General features: G+C 52.4%; 2 protein-coding genes across 4 annotated transcripts; one reads left to right on the top strand and one right to left on the bottom strand.

Annotated features, from left to right (window-relative positions):
- Positions 1-4,634: 4,634 nt before the first annotated feature.
- On the top strand, positions 4,635-13,081 carry Slc39a13 (solute carrier family 39 member 13). 3 transcript variants are annotated; one of them, XM_052182916.1, is made up of 10 exons: positions 4,642-4,914; positions 6,294-6,602; positions 8,717-8,830; positions 9,139-9,257; positions 9,807-9,908; positions 10,008-10,097; positions 11,201-11,251; positions 11,479-11,611; positions 11,715-11,814; positions 11,894-13,081. In XM_052182916.1, the coding sequence occupies exons 2-10, from the start codon at positions 6,302-6,304 to the stop codon at positions 11,967-11,969; spliced, it is 1,086 nt and encodes a 361-aa protein (XP_052038876.1). In that variant the 5' UTR covers positions 4,642-4,914; positions 6,294-6,301; the 3' UTR covers positions 11,970-13,081. The 3 variants fall into 3 exon arrangements, with proteins under 3 accessions (XP_052038878.1, XP_052038877.1, XP_052038876.1); XM_052182918.1 differs by lacking the exon at positions 11,894-13,081 and having other exon boundaries at positions 4,635-4,914; positions 11,479-11,607; positions 11,715-11,777; XM_052182917.1 differs by lacking the exon at positions 9,807-9,908 and having other exon boundaries at positions 4,639-4,914.
- A 2,420-nt stretch (positions 13,082-15,501) lies between these two features.
- On the bottom strand, positions 15,502-21,390 carry Psmc3 (proteasome 26S subunit, ATPase 3). The gene is made up of 12 exons (XM_052182915.1): positions 21,092-21,390; positions 20,752-20,835; positions 20,305-20,430; positions 19,786-19,890; positions 19,639-19,701; positions 19,076-19,213; positions 18,047-18,190; positions 17,790-17,938; positions 17,067-17,163; positions 16,765-16,910; positions 15,798-15,879; positions 15,502-15,677 (listed from the first exon to the last, which is right to left on the bottom strand). The coding sequence occupies exons 1-12, from the start codon at positions 21,173-21,175 to the stop codon at positions 15,567-15,569; spliced, it is 1,329 nt and encodes a 442-aa protein (XP_052038875.1). The 5' UTR covers positions 21,176-21,390; the 3' UTR covers positions 15,502-15,566.
- Positions 21,391-21,671: the final 281 nt, after the last annotated feature.

Below are 21,671 nucleotides of genomic sequence, written 5' to 3'. Positions count from 1 at the left end.
TTCTAGGAGGCCACACTGATAGAGGAGGAGCCTATGACAGAAAGGACCCCAAAATGCTCAGACATTAGAGCCTTCAGGGTGGATGTCTGAGAGGGCCCCGGAAAGAGGGAGGGCTTGAACGCATACAGATCCATCTGCCTCTGCCTCTGCCTCTGCCTCCTAAATGCTGGGGGTTAAAGTCACCATGGCCGGCCAGGCTGGATTTTGGTGGCATACAATGGCCTCAGGACAAGATGGAGGCTTCAGCTCGGGCAAAGAGGGAGAAGCCAGCCCGAGGAGAGGAGAGCGCTGCTTCCTCGTGGACCAGCTGCTGAGCGTGGGAGAGAGCAAAGCTCTGAGAGGTTACTAGCACCTCCTGGCTCAGGAGCGAGAGAAGAAAGCACCCAGAAACCCGACGGCATTGTTCACTCTGAGCACGCCGGCCTGAGCCCGCACTCCTGAGGGACAGGTGGGCTGGCTGTAGCCAGGGAGCACCTGGTGGAGCCTCATTTTGGCTGCAACCCAGGGCAATGCTTTTCTAGAATACATTGCTACCCACTTGCTAAACCACACAGAGGCCATGAGAAGGACCAGTGCTCACTCTCGAGAGGCCACACTCTGGAAGCACTCAGCCTTGGAAAATGGGGGGTCAGAGAACCAGCAGGCCAGGCCAGGCCAGCCACACGGCCACACCACCGTGTCACGAGTAATGAGCCCAGGGGTGGTCCTAGCATCTGAGCTCTGAGAGCAAGGCCTGTCTGTCTGTCATGTGCTCAGGTAAAAGTGTTGAAAATAGGAACGAGGTGTTGAGGTAAAGCGGTGGACATTCCAGTGGGGGCAGAGTAACAGACCTGCAGCTCAGACCCCAGGGATCCCCTGGCCACGCAGCTCTGAGCAGTGCCCATTCCACCACGCAGGCCCTTGTCTGTCCAGCACTCAGCCCAGCAAGTCCTGGGGCCTTCAGATGATTGGTAAGCATCAGTAAATGTTCACAGTTGCTCAGCAGGAAGGCAGGGTAGACATGCCTTGCTTCTTGAGGTCTCTGGTCTTTGCCTTGCTGTAACATTTTCTTTGCACATACTTGTAACATATACATCTATGTATATAATGACTATTAATATCTAACCTTTGGGACTGGACAGACAGACGGTCAGTGGTTAAGAGGGTTTGTTGTTCTCGAAGAGGGCCAGCGCTACATCAGGAAGTTCTCTCTCAAAGGCCTGTAACCTGACTAGGGGACTTGGCCCCCTCCTCAGGTACCTGCACACACGGTTTTTAATCTAGCCCTTGTGTAAACCTTCCCACCGCGGCATCCTTCTGAGCGTCTCCTGTGCCTCCATTCATGGCCCTCAGAGTCCCGTTTAGAATGAGGCTGGTGGCGCTGGCCGCGGGTCCCAGAACCCAGAAGGTGGGGGCAGAAGAGGTCAAGACTTCAGGGCAAGCCTCAGCTACATAGTAAATCTAAGGCTAGCCTCATCTACAAGACACCCTGTCCAAAAAATCAAAACACCCCAAACCACTAATCTATCTGCCACATTTATCTGCTGTTCAGATTAAGAAACTGAGGTAAGTGATTTGTCCCAGGAAGTGTGGAACCAGACTGTTTTCTTTTTTATATTTATTTTGAGAAAGGATCTTTACCATGTGTCCTTCTCTGGCCTCCGACTCACAGGCCTGCCTGTTTCCGCACACACAGCACATACTCTTTTTTTTTTTTTTTAAAGCACTTTAGGACTGGAGAGCTGGCTCAGCCTGTTGAGAGCACTGTCTGCTCTTCCAGAGGTCCTGACTTCAATTCCTAGCAACCACATGGTGGCTCCCAACCACCTGTAATGGGATCCGATGCCCTCTTCTAATGTGTGTCTGAAGACAGCTGCAGTGTACTCATATAAATAAAAAATAAACTTTTTTTTTAAAGGCACTTTTTCTTTTCTGTTTATGATTTCCTGAGGAAATTTATGGTAGCATCATAATATGAATAATCACGCATATTCATTATTTATTTTTCTTTATGTGTGTGAGAGGGTTGGTTTGGTTTGGTTTTGATTTTGAGATAGGGTCTCTATTTTTTACCCCTGACTGACTTGGAACTCAATAGGCAGATCAGGCTAGACCTCACAAAGATCCTCTTGCCTCTGCCTTTCAGGTACTGGGCTTAAGGGCTTTTTTTTTCTTTTTTTGAGGCAAGGTCTCACTATGTAGTCCTGGCTGCTCTGGAACTCATTATGTAGACCAGGTTGGCCTGGAATTCACAGAGAGCCTGCATCTGACTCCGTGTGCTGGGACTAAAGGTGTGTCACGGTGGCACTAACCTGACACTCTTCAATTTTATAATTTTATTCACTCCTTGCTACACACAGACACCGAGACCTAACACTCTAACTTCACACACATGGACGCTATTGGCAGAAAGAGGAACCCAGTATGTAGACCAGGCTAGCTCCAAACAAAGAGACCTACATGTGTCTGCCTCCTGAGTGCTGGAATTAAAGGCATGTGCTACCATGCCTAGTCTTATTCATGTATTCGTGTGTGTGTGTGTGTGTGTGTGTGTGTGTGTGTGTGAGGGAGAGAGAGAGAGAGAGAGCACCCCCAAGTGTATGTATGTGCACCACATACAGGAGAAACCCATGGAGATCGAAAGAGGGCATCAGATTCTCTGGAACTGGAGATGCAGGTGGCGTGAACCATCATTTGATTGCAGAAAACTCACATCCTCTGGAAGAGCAGCCAGCGTTCTTAGGTCTGAGCCCTCTCTCGTCCCAACAAGATCACCTTTTTAAAATGTTTCCAACAATGGATCTTTTCACTCTCCTGTCACCACCACTGCCCCTGTCCCTGTCCCCACCCCCACACCCTTGCTCCTTTAATTCCTTAGATTCTGTTGGTGTTGCTTCCAGGCCAGGCGGGAAGAAGGTATAGAGTAAGCGGGATTTGTAGCTGGGTCTTGCTGGCCAGGAGCCCTTTGACCTCTAGAGGCAGGAATGCTGACAGTGTTATTGTGAAATCATTTGCACATTGTGAGGTACTTTGCATAAGATGGCATGGTTTGCATACAGAGAGGAGGATATCTTTAAAGTCCCAGTGTAGCATCCCTAAATGTCTCCCTGTGGCAAAGAATCTGACTGGGCATTCTGTCTCAGAGCTTCCAGAAGGGCCTAGAAGCACATCCTGGAAGACTGACAGGACTGGTGAGGAGAGTCAGACAGGAGCATTTGGAAGGAGCTAAAAGTCTAGGACGCACACACGTTACATGTTAGAGTATATTAGCTGTGTGTGATGGTGCATGCACAATGCCCAGGGTGTCAGCACTGCATAAGTTGGATGTGGGAGTACACACCTATGGTCAGGAGGTCCACGAGTTCTAGGTCATCCTCTGCTATGTAACAAGTTCAGGGACAGTCCGGCATGAGACCTTATATCAAAACTATAGAAATAAATAAACCAAGAGTGGTGGCACACGTATTTAATTCTAGCACTGAGGAGGTAGAAATAGGCAGATCTCTGTAGGTTCAAAGCCAGCCACATCCATATAGCAGGTTCCAGCAGGCAGGGCTACATAGAACCAATCAACCAACCTCAAAATAAAACAACAACAACAACACACATACACACAAACACATGCACACACTGTGAGGTAGGTGAGGGAGCTATCAGCTGTGAAGTGTGAGTTCAGTCTGCTCTCACAGCACCCAGAAGAAGGGACCAGAGAGAGCAGCAATAGGAGGTGAGAACCTACGAGACCTTAGACTTAAAGCCCCTCACTCTGTCACAGTCTGCCATTGGGCCTCTGCTGAAGGCCTCCATGTCAGTTGCTGGCTGATTCCCAGCACAGGATGCAAACATGTATTGGACCTCAAAAGGGGTGGTGTCAGGCTACATTCACACCTGTGTTCAAGCTTAGACACGAGGTGTCTACCACACGCCCTAGGTAGAGGTACATTCATGTTGAATTCTGGCTCCACCATATGTGTGGTCATCTAACCCTAGGCCAACAGTCAGTACCCACTGAAGCATAAAATGATTTGGTGAAGTAATACTAATTACTGAGTAGATGGTCAGTAAAAGGCTATACTAAACCAAAGAACTGCAGTAATTATTATTGCCATTAATTACTCCACTAGTCTAAGAGTTCAGGCACAGCTAGTGTCAGGGTAAGAGAACACAAAAGTCCTTAATATCCTGGCTTGGAATTCCAGGGCACTGGGTCTAGAAACATGTACTGGACTTCAAAGGGTTACGGTCCTGGAGACAGTGGCCTGAGGTTCCAAGTGAAAAACCAAAGCATAAAAATAATTCGATGAGTAAGAATAAAATTCCCTCTTCTGAGGTACCCAGGGCCAGGCCCCTCCTTGCGGCAGGCACTTCCCCTTTCCCTGGCTCATGGAGGAGCCAGGCCCGCTGACTCAGAGGAGAACCACAGCCCTGCTCTTATCCCGGGACAGAGCGGTTCGGCAGCCACGCGCGCCCCCGTGTGGCCACTGCCGGGACTGCGTTCTCCCAAGGAAGGCAGCGGCCACACTCAAGGCCGTCCGCCGGGTGGATCCCGGTTCCCCCGTGGGTGCCGCCCTCACCCTAGCTTAGCTGGGCTAAACGCGACGCCCATGAGGGTACCCACTTCCGTCCTACCCTCCCCGCAGCCCCATAATCCGCCCCGAGCGGAAGTGCGCTGACCGCGCGGGTCCCCCATGGTAAGAGGCGGAAGCGCCCCCCCGCCGCCGCTCCGTCTAGCCCCCCGGAGCCGGGCGCGTCGGGTTCCGGACTGTCCCGTGTGACGTGGCTGCACGCCGGGGGTGGCTCCGGGCTGGGGGCCTAGTGGCGGGGCCGGGCGAGGCAGAGCCGGGGCGGGGCGCGAGACTGCAGCTGGATGGCCGGGCCCGCCCGGAGCGCTGCATCTGCTGCCGCTGCCACCTCTGCCACTTCTGCCACTGCGCGGTGAGTGATCGCTGGACCCTGAGGCCCGCGTCCGGGGCAGGATGGACCGTGTCAGTTCCCAAACCTGTCGCGCCTCGCCCACAGTTTAGGAGTCGAACCTGCCTGCTCTTTGGCTCTTTACCTCTGTCCCACACGCTGCCCCGCAGCCCTCCCTGCTGCCCCGCTTCTTGCCTGCTTCCACCAGACATTCTCACTTTATTGACTCTCCTTTCTCTTGCTTTCTCCTTTCTCTCCATACCCCAGACTTTTCTGCTAAACCTGTGGTCCCCCCCTTGCCTCTGCATGACCCGCTAAGGACTTGGCCTGGCTAGGGCCTGCCTTGGTCCCAGTGAAGCTTTGCTAGTTTTTTAGTGATGGTGTTGGCAGTGGCGGCTGTGGGGGGCGGGAGAGGGGACTGGGGCAGGGGGTCACTAATTATGACCTGAAGATTACAGACATAGGCTTGTAGCCCACTAGTCAGAGACAGATTTCTCTCTTAACATCCATTAGCAAAGGAGGAAACTGAGGCAGTTTCAAGGTCACAGCCAGTATAAGAAGAGGCAGATCACATTTAAACTTTCCAGACTGAACGTCTTGCTTGGTTGACTCACATCCCCATCCGGCAGAGCACATTCCTTCTGGGAGCGCTTCAGGCCTCCTCTGGCATTCAGAGGACTTGCATTCCCTCCTCTATGCCAGTAGCTACCTGCATTGTCAAGCTCACCTCATATTCATAGCTCAGTTAGGGAGGTGGTGCCTCATCTATTCCCGGAGGAGGAGGACACTGAGGCTCAGGCTCAGAAGGGACTACAGGAATTGCCCACAGCCAAACAGTTAACAATCTAGAGCACTAAATTAATTAGCCGTAAGTTACCATAGCCTCTGGCTGTGGCATCTGTGGGGCAGCTCTCTTCAGCCCCACCTCTTGTCTCTTGGTGCCCAAGAACAAGAAGATCATGTAGAAGGAAAAGGTTTGGATCATGACTCAGTTTCCCCACCTGTGTTTCTTTGCACCAACCCATCAAGCTAAACAGTGCTGGCCTTAGACCCTGAGGTGTCTTCACAGACTCTCCTGGCAGCTAGAGGCACCCAGCGGGGATGGTCCCTCCTCCAGTGGCTGAAGGAGCCCAGCCAATGCCTCACCCAGTCATTAAGGAAAGTTCAGCCTCAGGCGGACACACTGACACATAGGCTGGAGCCAGCTCAGAAGGAAAAAATGTGTGGTTCTTGGGAGAAGTGCAGATGGGCAGAGGATGCTCTGTGCCCCCTCCCTTGGGATTGTTTCCTCTGCAGAGCGAGCAGGAGGGTAATGCCATGGTGGGAAAAGTCGCTGTGCTTCCTAACTGGGTATGTGGTCGGGGGAAGGCAGCACACATGAGCAGCATTTTTGTGTTTTCTAGCACCCGGCATGTCTGGATGTTCCTGCCCTGGCTGTGGTATGGCAGGGCAAAGGCTCCTCTTCCTCACTGTTCTCACCCTGGAGCTCCTAGAAAGGGCTGGAGGCTCCCAGCCAGCCCTCCGGAGCCTGGGGGCTGCAGCTGCCTGTCTCCTGGATGATAAGGAAAGCGAGTCCTGGGGGGCTCTGCTGAGTAGGGAGCGACTGGACACCTGGATCTGCTCCCTCCTGGGCTCTCTCATGGTTGGGCTCAGTGGGGTTTTCCCCTTGCTGGTCATTCCCCTGGAGATGGGGACCATGCTACAATCAGAAGGTGAGTGACCCTTCAGTAGCTCTGAGGATCAGTCAGAAGGGTAGGAAACATGCTGCTTGCTCTTGGGAAATGCCAGGTCTCCTGTACCATGGAGTCCAGTGTCACCTTGGTCCTTGAGCATAGGGTATACATATTCATTTGTTCATCCATGCATGCATCTGTTTATTATTTCAATCAGCAAACATTCCCCAGACTCAGTATGAACAATGGCTGGCAGTATGGCTGCCATGCCACCTGGGCTCAAACCCTGGCTCTGCCACCCACCAACTATGGACCACATGGCAAGTTACTTAACCTCACTCTGCCTCAGTCTGTCAGGCTTTAAAATAGGATAATAAGTCTGAGCACGTTGTTTAGTAGTAGAATGCTTGCCTAACATGTTTAAGGCCCGGGTTCAATCCCCAGCACCCCCACCCCCATGAACATACTAACTCTTGAGTTTCAGATGAAGCACTTGCAGGATGGCTTGGCACAACGAAGGTGTTTAAAGGCTCCAGTTGAGCCCCCAGCTTAGGTTAGTGGTGTAAAGGTTGGGGATGCGGTGTAGTTGGTATTGTGCTTGCCTGGTGTACAGCAGCTCAGTCCCCGCACTGCACAAGATCGGATATGATAGCACACACTTGAGTGTAGCACACACTGAAGATCCCAGAAAACTTGGGTGAAGACAGATGAATCAGAAGACCAAGGTCAACTTCAAGTATGCAGCCAGGCAGGGGCCAGCCTGTGCTATAGGAAACCCTTTCTCAAAAAATAGAAAAGAAGGTTGGAGCTGGAGAGCCAGCTCACTTATTAAGAGCACATCCTGCTCTTCCAGAAGATCCGGGTTTGATTGCCAGCACCCGTGTCAGGCAGCTCACAACTGTCTGTAACTACAGCTCCCTCGGGATGCGCGGGTCTCAGCAGGCACCTGCACTCATAGAATACATATACTTCAAGATAAGAATAAATCTTAGAAAAGGCCTGGTAAAGCGGCTCAGGACTGTGAATCATTGTGGATTCATTGTGATTCATTGGTTAAGAGATAGGCTTGGACCCTGGCAAGTTCTAGATCTCTAATCCATGTGTGTGTGTTTGTGTGTGTGGGGGGGGTTCCCTCAAGGCCTCAGTGGGTAAGAAGGTGCTTACCCTGCAAGCCTGTCGAACTGAGTTAACTCCTGAAAGCCATGTGAAGGTGGAGGGAGAGAATACTCCCTCAAGTTATCCTCTGACCTCCATCTGTACACCCATGTATCCATACTCACACACATCATAAATAATAATAAAATAAATGAATAAATAGAAAGAAATACCCTTAGCCTTTTACCACTTGCCAGGCTCAGGATCATCAGTAGTGCAGATGGTTCCTGCATGTGGTGCCTCTCTGGTTATGGTGCCCATCAGTTGCAAACAGAACCCCCTGGAGCCTGTCCTGTCCATGCAGCAGGTGCGTCTCTTCAGTCAGCCCAGGCTGTGGGGCAGCTCTGTGGCGGAATGATGACTTGGTGTGTGTGAGGCCTGGTCAGGGTCTGTACAGGATGCATTTGGAGTGTTTGCATTCCCATTTTACAGGTGCTCTCTGACCAGCCTGGAAACAGCAGGGTCCCTGTGTATGTGTGTGTGTGTGGGGGGGTGTCCCTCAAGGCCTCAGCTGCTCTATCATCTGACAAGATTAATATGGCTTCCATATATTCCATAATGCACTTCCAAATCTGGATGTGCAAGCCAGTAAAAGCCCTAAGATCCTGTCTATTTTCTAAGGGTGGTGCTAGCCAAGGCGAGAAATTCCCAATTAATCAACATTTGCTCTATGTGTTGTGGTTTAATTCTGCCAAGGTCCAATTTATACATGGGTAAACTGAGTCTCAGAAGTTCTTATCTTGTGGTTGCCATCAGATGGATTAGAGATCTAGAACTTGCCGGGGTCCCAGCCCATCTCTTAACCAATAGTAGTGCGTGAATCCACAATGGATCCACAGTCCTGAGCGCCCGGCCCTTGCTGGGCCTGTGGGATGTGGAAACCCAGAAGAGCAGTAGCCCAAATCCAGCCTTTAGAAACTTGCAGTCTAGAAAGCCAGGAAGAGGGGCGAGCTTAGCAGCAGAGGCTCAGGGCTGGCGCTCGCGTCTCTGCTTTGCAGCTGGAGCCTGGCGACTGAAGCAGCTCCTCAGCTTTGCCTTGGGCGGACTCTTGGGCAATGTGTTTCTGCACCTGCTGCCGGAGGCGTGGGCCTACACCTGTAACATCAGCCCTGGTGAGTGAGGACACGAGGCAGGATAGAGACACAGAGCCGGTGCCCATCCCCGGGTTAACCTAGGCCCTGCTGGCTCCACAGGGTCTGGGAGAGGGGTATAGGAACAGATCCGGAAAAGCTCGAGGGGGAAGGTCTAATCCTGATGCCCTGGCCTCGGGAGTTCTAGGTCCCAGCTGCTTCGTCGTGTGTAGTCCCCAACACACACCACAGCCCCTCAGTGCCCTGGACTAGCTCTTATCTAGGCCCCATTCCAAATGGCTCCCTTCTAGCCACTGGCTTGGCATGGCCTGTTAGTGCTCCCCCTGCAGGTGGTGAAGGGCAAAGTCTGCAAAGACAGCAACAGCTGGGACTGTGGGTCATTGCTGGCTTCCTGACCTTCCTGGCGCTGGAGAAGATGTTCCTCAGTAGCAAGGACAACCCTGGCCAGGTGAGCCCTAGCCCCAGAGCCTGGATATATTAGTTTTTTTTTTTTTTCCTAAAGTAGAACCCAGGACTTGGAGAAGCCCAGGGCCTAAGTTAAGTCTAAGATATCTCCCAGCTCCTACTTGACTCTTGAGAGCAACAACATTAGCCTCTGAAGTAGTTTGAGTATAGATCAGCGGTTCTCAACCTGGGGGTCAAACGGCCCACTCACAGGAGTTGCCGAGGATCATCTGCATATCGGATATTTACAGAACACTGGCAAAAATTACATGAAGTAGCAGCAAAATCATTTTATAGTTGGGGGTCAGCACAACATGAGAAACTGTACGAAGGGGCTGCAGCATCAGAAAGGTTGAGAACCACTGTTCCAGATGGGTAGTAACAGCAGCTGCGGCTGAGGTCTGCTGGCTCCGAGGAACCCAACTGACGGGTCAGCAAAGGCCAGCCAGACCGAAGAGGTGTTCGTCGTCTCCTGTCCTCACCCTCTCTTTCTGCCTGCCTGTGTGAGTGGGGGGCATCTAATGTCTCCTCTCTCTCCTTCTTCTGGCTGTAGGCCCCCAGCAAAGACCCCACTGCTGCCGCGCTCAATGGAGGCCACTGTCTGGCCCAGCCGGCTGCAGAGCCCGGCCTGAGAGCCGTGGTCCGGAACCTCAAAGTGAGTGGCCTGTGCGGCCCCCCTCCTGCAGCTGCAGAGCTGCACGGCTGCCTCGGCGCTGCCTCCCTGGCTCAGCCCGGCTCTCTCTCCCTCATCCAGGTCAGTGGCTATCTCAACCTGCTCGCCAACACCATAGACAACTTCACGCATGGGCTGGCTGTGGCTGCCAGCTTCCTTGTGAGCAAAAAGGTAAGGGGTGGGGGAGTGGGTTCCGGCACATCCGTGGGCATGACATCAATGTTTACCTGTTAGGTCACTCTCCAAAACGGTCTCTGCTTCTTGCATTTATTACAGTACCTTTGTGAAGCCCGTCCCTGTTCCTCTCCCAGGTGCTGCCTTAGTCTCTTCCCCGTCTCTCTTCACCTTTATTGTCCTCAAAGATTTCTTCTTCTTTGCATGTTTATGCTGGTACCGTGTGTGTGTGTGTGTGTGTGTGTGTGTGTGTGTGTGTGTGTGTGTGTGTGTGTGTGTGTGTGTAGGGGGGGCATGTGCCCGCATCTGTAGAAAGCCAAAATATTCTCAAGCCAGATTTGGATCCCCTGGAGCTGGAGCTGCAGGCAGTTGTGAGCCACCTAGTATGGGTGTTAGGAACTGAACTCGGGTCCTCTGGAACAGCAGTAAGAACTCTTAACCTCTGATCCCCCTACCTCCATTGCACCCTTTGCCCCAAGCTGTTGTCACTAGCACTCCCCATGTGTACGCCTCTTATCAAGCCCCTAGACCTGGCCTTGCCCACCACTAGACGCCTCTCCCTTCACCTCCCACTGCCTTCCATGCTCTGGCCCAGTGGCCTGTCCTGCCCCTAACTCTGGCCATTCCCTGTGCCCTCCGCCTGCAGTGTTCTCCTCCCACTCTTGGAGCAGCTGACTCCTCATCCCTCGGGCCTCGTGCCCGTCAGAGGGATCTGCCGCTCGCATCCGGGTAGCTGTTCCCCCAGCCCTGTCCCAAGGCACCTGTCCATACTCTTGCCACAGCTCTGCACTATGTGGAACCATGGAGGTGTTTGTGTTTCGTAATCCTGACTCTACCAAGCATGCCCAACCTGCCGCTTGGGGTTGCACATGTCTCAGTGTGCTATGAATGCAGCCCAGCACATCTGTAGATGACATCATATCACCTTATTAGGTCTGAGAGGCAAGCTCTTTGTCTCCGTTAGTCACTACTGTCTTTCCTATAGCTGGTGTCCTGCCCAAAGCAGACTCAAGGCAGAGTACATGTTTATGAGGGACTGGGTATGGGGAAGCCTAGTAACCCAGTAAAGGCATCACAGACTCAGACTCGCATCTCTGCAGATTGGGCTTCTAACCACCATGGCCATCCTCCTGCATGAGATCCCCCATGAGGTAAGTGCCCAGATTGTGGTTTTAGAATCAGGGGTCACAAGCTTCCTTCCCATGTTCAACATGGGTATGCAACTTGTTTGGGGATTTGGGGTGGGCCTTGCCCACTGAAGTGGGCTGGGGGTGGGGGAGGCGCAGCTTCATTAGATACTGGCCCAGGGGTAGGGTAGGCAGGCGGCTGGGTGTTCCTGTGATCTGGTTCTTGGCTGAACATCTGAGCCTTTCCTCAGGTGGGAGACTTTGCTATCCTGCTCCGGGCTGGCTTTGACCGATGGACTGCAGCCAAGCTACAGTTTTCTACGGCCCTGGGAGGCCTTCTGGGAGCCGGCTTTGCCATCTGTACGCAATCCCCTGAAGGAGTAGGTACGAAAGTGGTAGACAGTGGTACAGCAGCCAAAAGGCGCCTTTGCCCTGCTGCCATTGGCTGGGTCCATCTGGTGCTCACCACAGTTGACTCTCCCTACAGAGGAGACCGTGGTCTGGATCCTGTCCTTCACCTCTGGAGGCTTTCTCTACATTGCCCTGGTGAATGTGCTACCTGACCTCTTGGAAGAAGATGACCCATGGTGAGCTGAATCCCGGGATGGTGGGTGGGGCCCAGGAGGAGCCTGGCCTCCCCCCTGCCCTTAACCCCCTCTCCCACAGGCACTCCCTGCAACAGGTGCTGCTGCTCGGCTCCGGTATCGTGGTCATGGTGCTGCTTTCATTGTTGGTTGAATAACCACTGCTGACAGCCCACTCTGCAGAGCAAGCAATAAGAGACTGATTTGTTCTATGACTGTGTGTGAGAGGCAGAGGGTGAATGCTAGAGCCAGCCTCTCACTGGACAGAGGGTGTGTGGTGTGCACCTGCAGCCAGAGTGTGAGAGAGACCGACACTGTGATCCCTGGGTGCAGAGCCCAGAGCCCAACATAGCACCTGCCTGCCCACCCCACTGTCACCTAGCAGCAAGGAATGCCAGCACCGGTGCCAGCACAGGCCTCACTTCTCATTGACAAAGAAACCAGCCCAAGGAGCCCAGGGCTATGGCCCACAGAGAGCCACAGCCCAAAGTATTCCTCCGGGGCTCTAGCCCAAGACAGAAAAAGAGAAAAAAACAAACCCTCTGTTCACATATCTAGGCCCCAAGCACCTTAGAGGTGGAGGCTACACAACTTTTCTCTGCTGTTCATTTTCCTTACCCTTTCTACGCCCCCCTCTACAGCCAAAGAAAGGGGAGGTGGTGCTTTGTAGCATCCCCTCACACTCAGCACTGATGTCCTACCCTTCCCAGCACTAAGCAGGCAGCTGCCCCAAGACCTCTTCCTAGGGGCAGCCAGCCTGGCCAGCACAGTGCTCTTTCTCCAGCACAGTGCTCTTTCCCCAGCACATGCTCCCTGGCCACACGGGCAGCTCCAGCTGTCTGCAAGTCAGCAAGTAGTCCAGGCTAGCAGTCTCCCCGCCCAGCTCTCTGGGATGCTCGTGCCAGCACAGGGTCCAGCAGGCAGGCATGCCTCAGGCAGAGAGAATTAGCCTTGCTGCCCTTTCCTGCTCTGGGGCCCTTGTCCTTGGGTTAAAGGATGGGGGTGGTGAGGGCTCCACATTGTCAGTGCTCAGGAATGTGAGCTGGGAAAACAGACCGCTGAAGCCATAATCCCCGACTGTTTCCCTTGGCTGACGCCCAGGTACTCGGCTGGCCAATCTACAGCCAGACTCCAGCCCTGCTTGCTCAACCGTGGATGGTAGAGAAGTGGCCACTGAAGATCTGAATGATTCCACGGCAGTTATGCCGTGGCTCATCTTTATCTGTAAATACTTGTTCTGTAGATATAAATAAATATTACCTAGACCGGCTGCCTCTTCCACATACAGGGCTGTCACACAGCTCTTCCAAAATGCTCTGACAGGTCTGTCAGCTACACTTGCTGTGCACCCCGAAAGGTTCCTCTGTTCCTGCCATGGTTCGTAGTTAGCTTTATATCCTAGACATGCTTGAGCACTTGTTTGAGCCTTCATCACCATCAGTGATTGTATGGACATAAAAAGCCAAGATATTTATTTCCCTTTTCCCCCTAACAGTTCTATCTGGGGACTTAAGAGCCACAGAGTCATCTCCTGCTTTTACTTCAAGGAGATTGTAGCTCATTTAAGAAAGTTGGTGTGGTGTCAACTGTAATTTCAGCAACCAGGAATGGAGGAAGCAGAAGAATCGTGCTATAGAGAACACGCATTGTGAGAAACAAAGGGGAAAAGGAGGGTATGGGAGAGGGCATTGATTATAGTAATGTATTGGGCACAACAGTGAAGTCAAGGCCATCCTGGGCTACATAATACTCTGTCTCACTTGAGCCTTCCCACACCACCTATTTCCCTAACACAGGCTGGAGAAGAGGGTCTTCATCAAGCTCCCTTCCTGACTGCACCATTATTCTCACACAGCAGGGGGCACTGCACCTCCACTGGCAGCCCTAGAAGCCTGTCCACTTTCCCCAGCCCATACACAGCCTTCAGCAGCCCATGGTTGGGACAAAGCATCTAACTGGTGCACAGATGAGTCCAGAGCAAGTAGGTGGCAAACCTAATTTTCCATGCCCTCTGCTGGGGATGCCCAGCTGTCAGTGTCCCATTGGCACAACAGTCAAGAGGGAGAGGGATCTGTTCCCCCAGCTGACTGTAATTTATGTCCAAGGACCTCAGGCCTGCAAGGTCCTAGCCCAGCTGTCTTTCATGGCAGCAGGTGCTCTATGAGGGCTGCCGCTGTGCTGTGAAGACTGGGAGGCTGACAAGCACATGCCAAGGATTACTGTCCACCACTGTCCTGAGCCTGAGGATGTAGAAGAGGAGTCTGTAACACTGAGGGAGAAGGGAAGGTGAGGTGGTACCTGCTCTCACTTGTTTCATGGCCAAGAGCAAATCCCATTTAGTTAGGAAGACAGGACACCTATGCGTTGGCCAGAGGACAAAATCACACTTTAAATGACACTTTAGCTGCTGAATGCCTGGAGCAAGATGTAGCCACACAGTGATCAACAAGAAGCACATAGGAAGGGTAAAGCTACAGAGCTAGCAACCTGGCCTGCAGAGGTATGGCTGTAGCTTGCCGCAGTCATGGCCGATTGGGAAGAAGAAGGGACAGAAGCAGCAGGGCTCCCCCCCCCTCCCCGCCACACATTTTGGGCAATAAAGTGGAAATTTTTTGAGGACTAACAACTTTGAAAGGCCTTTCTAGGCTACCAGACGCACTGGTAAAACAGCTCAATGCAAAGTTGAATGATAGGCCAGACAAGGTGGCACACAGCCTTAATCCCAGCACTCTTGAAACTCTCAGGGACCACAAGCCTCTGAGTTCAAGGCCAACCTTGTCTACATAAAGTTCCAGGCTAGCCAAGACTACCAGACACCTTGTCCAAAAAACGTGCTGCTGGGTCTGAATCCCCGCTGCGCCCTCAGAACAGTCACTTCAGCAGTTGCTCAGCTGCACCTATACCATGGGGTCAGTGAGATGGATCTGTGGATAAACTCTACGGCATAATCTGAGTTCAGTTTCCAGAATCCAGGTAAATACACGGACTCTCCAGTGGCTATCCTGATAAAAGTTATGCATTAAGACCTATTTAGGGACTGGGGAATGTATCTTATAGTTGGTAGAGTTCTTACCTAACAAATATTAAATCCTAGGTTCCATTCCAGTGCCACATAAGACTGGGAATGGTGAGACATGCCTGTAACCTCAGCACCTGGGGCAGCAGGAATAGGGTTGGAAAGACCACAGTCTGAAGGCTGTGGAGCTCAATACAGAGCAGGGCAGACAGCACAACTAGGTTGGTGAGAAAACAGTGTGGACCCTGCTAAAGGCTATTCTGTGAGCCAGAATAAAGGAGAAGAGCTAATAAAGTCATAGAGAAACATGTGGTCCAAAAGCCAGGACACTAGGGGATTATTTCAACAACTGAAACCCTAAATGTTGGTTTCACAAGACAAGAACTAGAGCACCAAAATGTAAAGTGGCCTCTTCCCTTTGGACTCTACGAAGCTCAGAGCTATGGCAATGAACAGTGGAAAGAAACCTAAGGAGACTGTGGGAGGTGGGACTGGGGAGGACTTGCTCAACAGCTGTGCCCTGCACCTCCCTGGCCATGGGGCCTCACCTAGACAGCTGGTTTGGGGCCCATGGTCATCTATAGGATTTTTGAGGCTATAGTTCCCGAGGAAAAGGCCTTCTCCATATATTCCGTTCCCACCCGGTGTCCACGGAGGCGGAGAAAGACTGGCAATGAACAGAAAACACCTTTTATTATCAACTTTCGCCAGCAGACTAGCAGACAGACCAGCGGTGTCCCTAGGCATAGTACTGCAGGTTGGCTTTCTTCTTGGCCTGAACCTCCAGGATGCCCTCCATGTAGTCCTCGTGAGTCAGCTCCGTGGCACCCCTGCGCAGTGCTATCATACCCTGCAGCCAGGATAGAGATGATCAAGAATGTCTCCCTGCATGTCCAACTTCCAAAAGCGTGGGTCCCTGACCTACCCAGGGACAGGGCAAGGTTTGAAACAATCCACTCTGACCACTCACCGCCTCCACACACACGGCCTTGCACTGGGCCCCATTGAAGTCATCAGTGCAACGAGCCAGCTCTTCATAGTTCACGTCAGGACTGGAGAAAGGACAAGACACCACAGAGCTTGATTAGTCACGGAGAGGGAACAGCAAAGGGAAGATGTCCTACTATGTACCCATCAAACAATAAAATCAACTTGCTTGCTGCTGGCAGGCAAGTCTTTATCTACCCTGACTTTTCTTCTCAGTAGACATGAGATTGGACAAAGCTATTTATAGGAGCTCTGATACATCAGCCTTCTAGGACCGTGCATCTAAGATCCCAGGAAGCAGGTGTGCCTGAGGCTGGGAACAAGGGGTTATACAGACAAAGACACTATGATTCCTGACCATGACAACACGCATTAGTCAGCACCATGTAGCTCCCCATCATCTGCCCTCATATGCTAAGTATTGTGCCTAAGACATCACCATGTCTAATTCTCAAAGTGGAATGATTTAGCCTCAAGTTTCAAAAACAACATACTTGCCAGGCGGTGGTGGCGCACGCCTGTAATCCCAGCACTCTGGGAGGCAGAGGCAGGCGGATTTCTGAGTTCGAGGCCAGCATGGTCTACAGAGTGAGCTCCAGGACAGCCAGGGCTACACAGAGAAACCCTGTCTCAGAAAAACCAAATCCAAAAAAAAACCCAAAACAAAAACAACATACTTTAGAGGCTGAGGTCACGTGCTGAAAGTTGTATAGGTCTGAGTTCGGATCTGGTCCTGGTTAGGTTCTCCTAAGCCATGCATGGGCTGTGCCTGTCTATGTGTCTTCACTGGGAGGACGAGGCACCCAGGAGGGTCTGAGCCCCAGCAAAACTCTACCTCGGGTAGCGGGGGAGAAACAGGGGCAAGGTGCCTGCACTGGGTGGGGTGGATGAGGCTGGAAACAGTACAGGAGGCATGAAGATCGAGGGCTCAAAAAGCTGCTGCAGCTGACCTGACATTCATCTTCCGTGAGTGGATCTGCATGATTCGGGCTCTGGCCTCCTCGTTGGGCATTGGAAATTCAATCTTGCGGTCCAGGCGGCCTGAGCGCAGCAGGGCAGGGTCCAGGATGTCTACCCTGTTAGTGGCTGCGATTACCTAAGGAAGAGCGGAAGTAGCAACCTGAACAAAAGAGCAGGACATCCACTCACAAGCACAAGTTACGGTGGTAACGGGAGGCAGCCCAGAGTGGGGAAGACAGAGCCTGAGCCCCAGCCCCGGCACCCGAGCCCGACGGAGTCAGCCCTCCCTCACCTTCACTTGAGTGTTGGGCTGGAAGCCGTCAAGCTGGTTCAGAAGCTCCAGCATGGTCCTCTGCACCTCTCGGTCCCCTGCCTTTTCACTGTCGAAGCTGCGGTGCACAGGAGCCCGAGATGCCAGTGACATCACGGCATAAGCACGGGCTAGTCCAACTTGTCCAGGGAAATGGTTGCCTCAACTTGAGGCTCCCAGCCCAGGGACTGGTACAGAGAAAGGTTCTCCAATAATTAACTGCAGCATTCAAAGCCTGCAGAGGCTTCTGGGATGAGGGCTGGACTAGTGACAAACAATGAGCAGAAAGAGCCAGGGCCGGCCTGTGGCTCTGAGCAATGCACGATCCCACAGAACTTTGCTCAGAAATACCTAAAATCAGGAACCAGGACAGCCAACCCAGGCAACCACCCAGAGAACGGAAAGAGCTGAAAGCAAGCGGATCCCGGGAGGGTGCTCAGGATGGGGAGGGGAGCGAGGCTGGAAGAGCGGGCCACATAACCTAGTATTATGTTAAGGAGCGATGGGGTGACCTAGGGATGGTTCTAAACAGTATATGACGGACTGTGAAAACATGTGAGATGACCAGATTTCTTTTTTGAGAGCAAGGTGTTAGCTGTGAGAATTTAGGAAGCAGAAGAATAGAAGTGTTACTACCCAGGGAGGGGGGAAAGAGGAAGGGAAAGAGCTGGAGTTTAGCCCCAGGAGCCCTTGGAAGTCCCTTACCGTTTGGTACCAATGGCGTCCAATTCATCTATGAAAATAATAGATGGTGCCTTTTCCTTGGCCAGGGCAAAAGCATCACGGACCAGCTTGGCACCATCGCCAATAAACATCTGTACCAGCTGAGGGCCTGCCAGCTTCAAGAAGGTGGCCTGAGGGAAGGACAGATCAGACCAAAGGCACAAGAGGCTCAAAGAGTCTTCAAGCCTGTTTCAAACAGCTTCAAGCACCCCACCTCCTCCTCGTCCCCCTACACACACCTTGGTCTGCGCAGCACAGGCTCGGGCAAGCAGAGTCTTCCCTGTCCCAGGCGGCCCATACATCAGCACTCCTTTGGGGGGCTGGATACCCAGGTTCTCAAACTTCTCCTTGTGGTTCATAGGCAGGACAATAGCTTCCACCAGCTGCCAGGAAGAAGTCCTGGGTGAGGAAACCGGTGCCCTGAGGGTCCTACAGCCCAAATCTAGTCTGCATATGTCCTACTCTAATGCAGGACAGTCTTCTCCCCTCTCACAACAAAGACATTAACGCCCCCGTTTCCCACCCTAAGGACAGGCAGGGTAGAATACAAAGACAAGGACGCTGGTCTGCACTGGGCACACAGAGAGTATGAAGTGCAAGCATGAAGACCTAAGTTCAAATCTCCAGCACCCATGTTAAAACCCAGGCCTATAAAACACAAGCCCGCCGGGCGATGGTGGCGCACGCCTTTAATCCCAGCACTTGGGAGGCAGAGGCAGGTGGATTTCTGAGTTCCAGGACAGCCTGGTCTACAGAGTGAGTTCCAGGACAGCCAGGGCTACACAGAGAGAAACCCTGTCTTGCAAAAATCAAACAAGCGGGGGGGTGGGGGGGGGAACAACCCTAAAACACAAGCCCATAACCCCGGTGCTGTGGTTAGTCAGGAGAATCCGTGGCATTTGCTGACCACCTAGTTTCAGGTGCAGTGAAGGACCATGTGTCACAGGAAAGGGGTGGGGTAAAGATCAGGGTATCTGTGTATGTCTGTACTTACTCAAGCACTTACACCACACACAGGAAGGAGGTAGGGAAGGAAGGCAGACAGACACTGGGGCAAGCACCGGGAGCCCGAGTGGAGTGTTTGCTCTGGCCCTTTATGTGGCCTTAGGCAATCTCCAACCTCTCTGGAATCCAGGCTTCGAGTGTCTGACACTTTGTTTTGGTTGTTTTTGTTTTTCCTTCCCACAGTCAAGGAATACACTCTGGTCAATTAGATGAAAATGTAAAAAGGCCGGCATGGCTGCGGACAGTGGCTTTGCCTCCCTTACCTCCTGGATCTGCTTGTCCAAGCCCCCGATGTCACTGTATTGCTCCGTGGGCCGCTCGTCCACCTCCATGGCCTTCACCCGAGAGTCATATTCGGTGGGCAGAGTCTCCAGGATCAGATAGGAGTCTTTGTTCACACCCTGAGAACAGAGCATGGATCGTTTGTGTTTGTCCCAGATCTACCTAATCCTCTGCGGGACAGTTATTTGTAGTCTAAACAAGAAAGCTACAGAACACGCCTTTAATCCCAGCACTTGGGAGGCAGAGGCAGGTGAATTTCTGAGTTCGAGGCCAGCCTGGTCTACAAAGTGAGTTCCAGGTCAGCCAGGGCTACACAGAGAAACCCTGTCTCGAAAAACAAAAACAAAAACAAAAACAACAAAAAAAAAAAAAAAAAAAAAGAAGAAGAAGAAAAGAAAAAGAAAGCAAGCTACAGAACTGGCAAACTGCAAGAATCAAAGAGGCTGCAGACAGAATCCCTGCAGCAGTGGCAAGCTCAGAGGCAGCAGTGACCTGTGCAAGGAGCTCACTGGGGAAACCCTGCCTGGGCGCAGGCGTCACTCACCACCAAGTCTCCGGGTTTCAGCTTCTCTGCATCCACCAAGCCAATCACTGGCAGGAAGTACGTCTGTAGGGAGAGTTACAGGCCATCGTGGCTGCACTGAAACTCCCCAAGGCTGCTCCTGCCTGGCTGCTGCTAAGCCAACCTTACCTGTCGGGTAGAGGTTTTGATCACTGCACACTTGCCCTTCCTCTGCGAGTCCAGGTCGATATTGGCACCGTCCTCCTCCTGGTCATTGGGGTCAACGTCTAGCAACTGAGAAGGAACATAAGCTCAGTCCCGACCTTCCCAGAATCCACTACCGTGTGTGCTCAAGCAGTTCCCTAGACCCACAAGGCCACTGGCCCTACTTCCCTCCTCAAACTAGCCTTAAGCTTACTAAATGCAAAGCTGCTGTTCTAGGGGGTTGATAAGAGCTTTGTTTAGGTGCTGCTTCTATTTGCAAAGTTCATCTACCCCAGGAAGGAAAAAAAATACAAGAAAATGGCAGAAACCTGTGACACTTCTAAGGTCTTTGCAGACTTATGTCTAGGAACTGGGTCTCAGAAAGTGTAAGGTCAAAGCTTTTTACACACTTTACCCTAGGGGCCCCATCCCAAGATATCTCCAAGCCCTCCAGCCGCCTCTTCCCCTACATACACACAAACATACACACACACACACACACACCTCAATGACGTTGGAGACAAGGTACGGTAGGGTTTTGTTCACTTTGATTTTCTCACTGTTCTCTTTGATTTTGTCTTTCATGGCTTGGAGTTCATGGGTGACTCGCAATACTTCACTCTTCATGATCTGGGATAAGAGAAAAGATATGTTCAACCCTGATCGAGCTTGCATTAGTTAGGACCCTATAATGGATGAGATCCAGATTAACCGTTCAGACCCATCCAACCAGATCTAGGGCTTTCTGAAGGTTCAGCCTGTGTATGTCCAAACTGCAGAGGTCGGGGCGAGAGGCCCGTGTGAAAACTTCCTGATGAAGTGGCTGTGGGATAGGGCTAGGTATTTTCCACGGGTTTGTGTGTGAATGAATCCCTCTCTGAGTCTCGGTTTCCTCATCTGGAAAATGGAGATCTGAGAACTCTGCTGCGAGCACCGGAGCCAGGAGCCCACCTTGATCTCGCTGTCTAGCAGCCGTGTGCGCTGGACGATCTCTTCTGTGGACATCTTGAGCACTTCCTCCCCAATGCCATCTTGCTGTTTTTAAGACGGGAAGACGTAGTTATTTACTGTAACTAAGGGCTGCCATCCCACGTTCCCACAGCCCCCTCAGCGCCTGCTTCCTTATCCCAACAGCAGGACGAAGTGGACAGAATTCTGCCCACGTCTCAAGAAGCTCTGTGCCCAGTCCAGACCGGACCTGGACTTCCAGCCACCCCCTTTCCCGCCCTCCAAGAACGTCTAACCCTACAGCCCAAACTTTGGGACGTCCCTCAGGTCTCCCGGCACTCACCTCAGCTTCATCCCACACGGTCGCCATTTTCTCCTGCCGAGTCACTGGACTCTCGGGCGTCGGCAGCAGATTCATTTCCTGCATGAAAAGGCCGAAACTGGGAGTGCGCACGAGCCCCTGGGGGAGCTCAGCGCGACCTTTCTCAACGTCTTCTCTCTACCGGTGGCGAACTTCACCCGCCACTCCTGACGTGACAGAATTGGCTCTGTCCGCGTTGCCGAGCGAATCTGCCGCTGGGACTCCAGGAACCAAACCGAGGCTACAGGGCCCGCCCCGCGGCTCGCCGGTTGCTCCGGTTTGTGCCGGAGCAAGGGGTGGTCTGCTATTGGCCAGAGCGTAGGTGGGGCGGGGCCTGCTGCACAACCGGAAGAGGCGGGGAAAAGGTGGGAGCCGCGGCGTCTTTCGGGAAATGCAGTTTTTAGTCTGGCGGATAACGGAAAAGGAGTTTGTACAAGTGCAGGTTCAATCTAAGGACCCGGATAAACTTGGAATGCAAAGATTTGCAAAATGTCGAGTGTGGTGGCGCTTGCTTTTAGTCCCAACACCGAAGGTAGAGGCAGGCGGATCTCTGGGTTTAAGG

The sequence above is a fragment of the Apodemus sylvaticus genome, chromosome 5 (genome assembly GCF_947179515.1).
Source record: "Apodemus sylvaticus chromosome 5, mApoSyl1.1, whole genome shotgun sequence".
In the NCBI taxonomy this organism is placed as follows: Eukaryota; Metazoa; Chordata; class Mammalia; order Rodentia; family Muridae; genus Apodemus; species Apodemus sylvaticus.
The sequence above is the reverse complement of the archived record's forward strand: the minus strand, read 5'-3'. Positions and strand labels throughout refer to the sequence as shown.

Bases quoted from the DNA above. Each gene is read 5' to 3' on its own strand.
- Psmc3 (XM_052182915.1), bottom strand. From the start codon at position 21,175: ATGCAGGAAATGAATCTGCTGCCGACGCCCGAGAGTCCAGTGACTCGG. The intron at 19,702-19,785 runs GTAAGGTTGGCT...CTCTCCCTACAG, and splicing joins TCAAAACCTCTACCCGACAG to ACGTACTTCCTGCCAGTGAT. The intron at 19,214-19,638 runs GTGAGTGACGCC...CTCTGTTCTCAG, and splicing joins TGAAACCCGGAGACTTGGTG to GGTGTGAACAAAGACTCCTA.
- Slc39a13 (XM_052182916.1), top strand. From the start codon at position 6,302: ATGTCTGGATGTTCCTGCCCTGGCTGTGGTATGGCAGGGCAAAGGCTC. The intron at 8,831-9,138 runs GTGAGTGAGGAC...CTCCCCCTGCAG, and splicing joins CACCTGTAACATCAGCCCTG to GTGGTGAAGGGCAAAGTCTG. The intron at 9,909-10,007 runs GTGAGTGGCCTG...TCCCTCATCCAG, and splicing joins CCGTGGTCCGGAACCTCAAA to GTCAGTGGCTATCTCAACCT.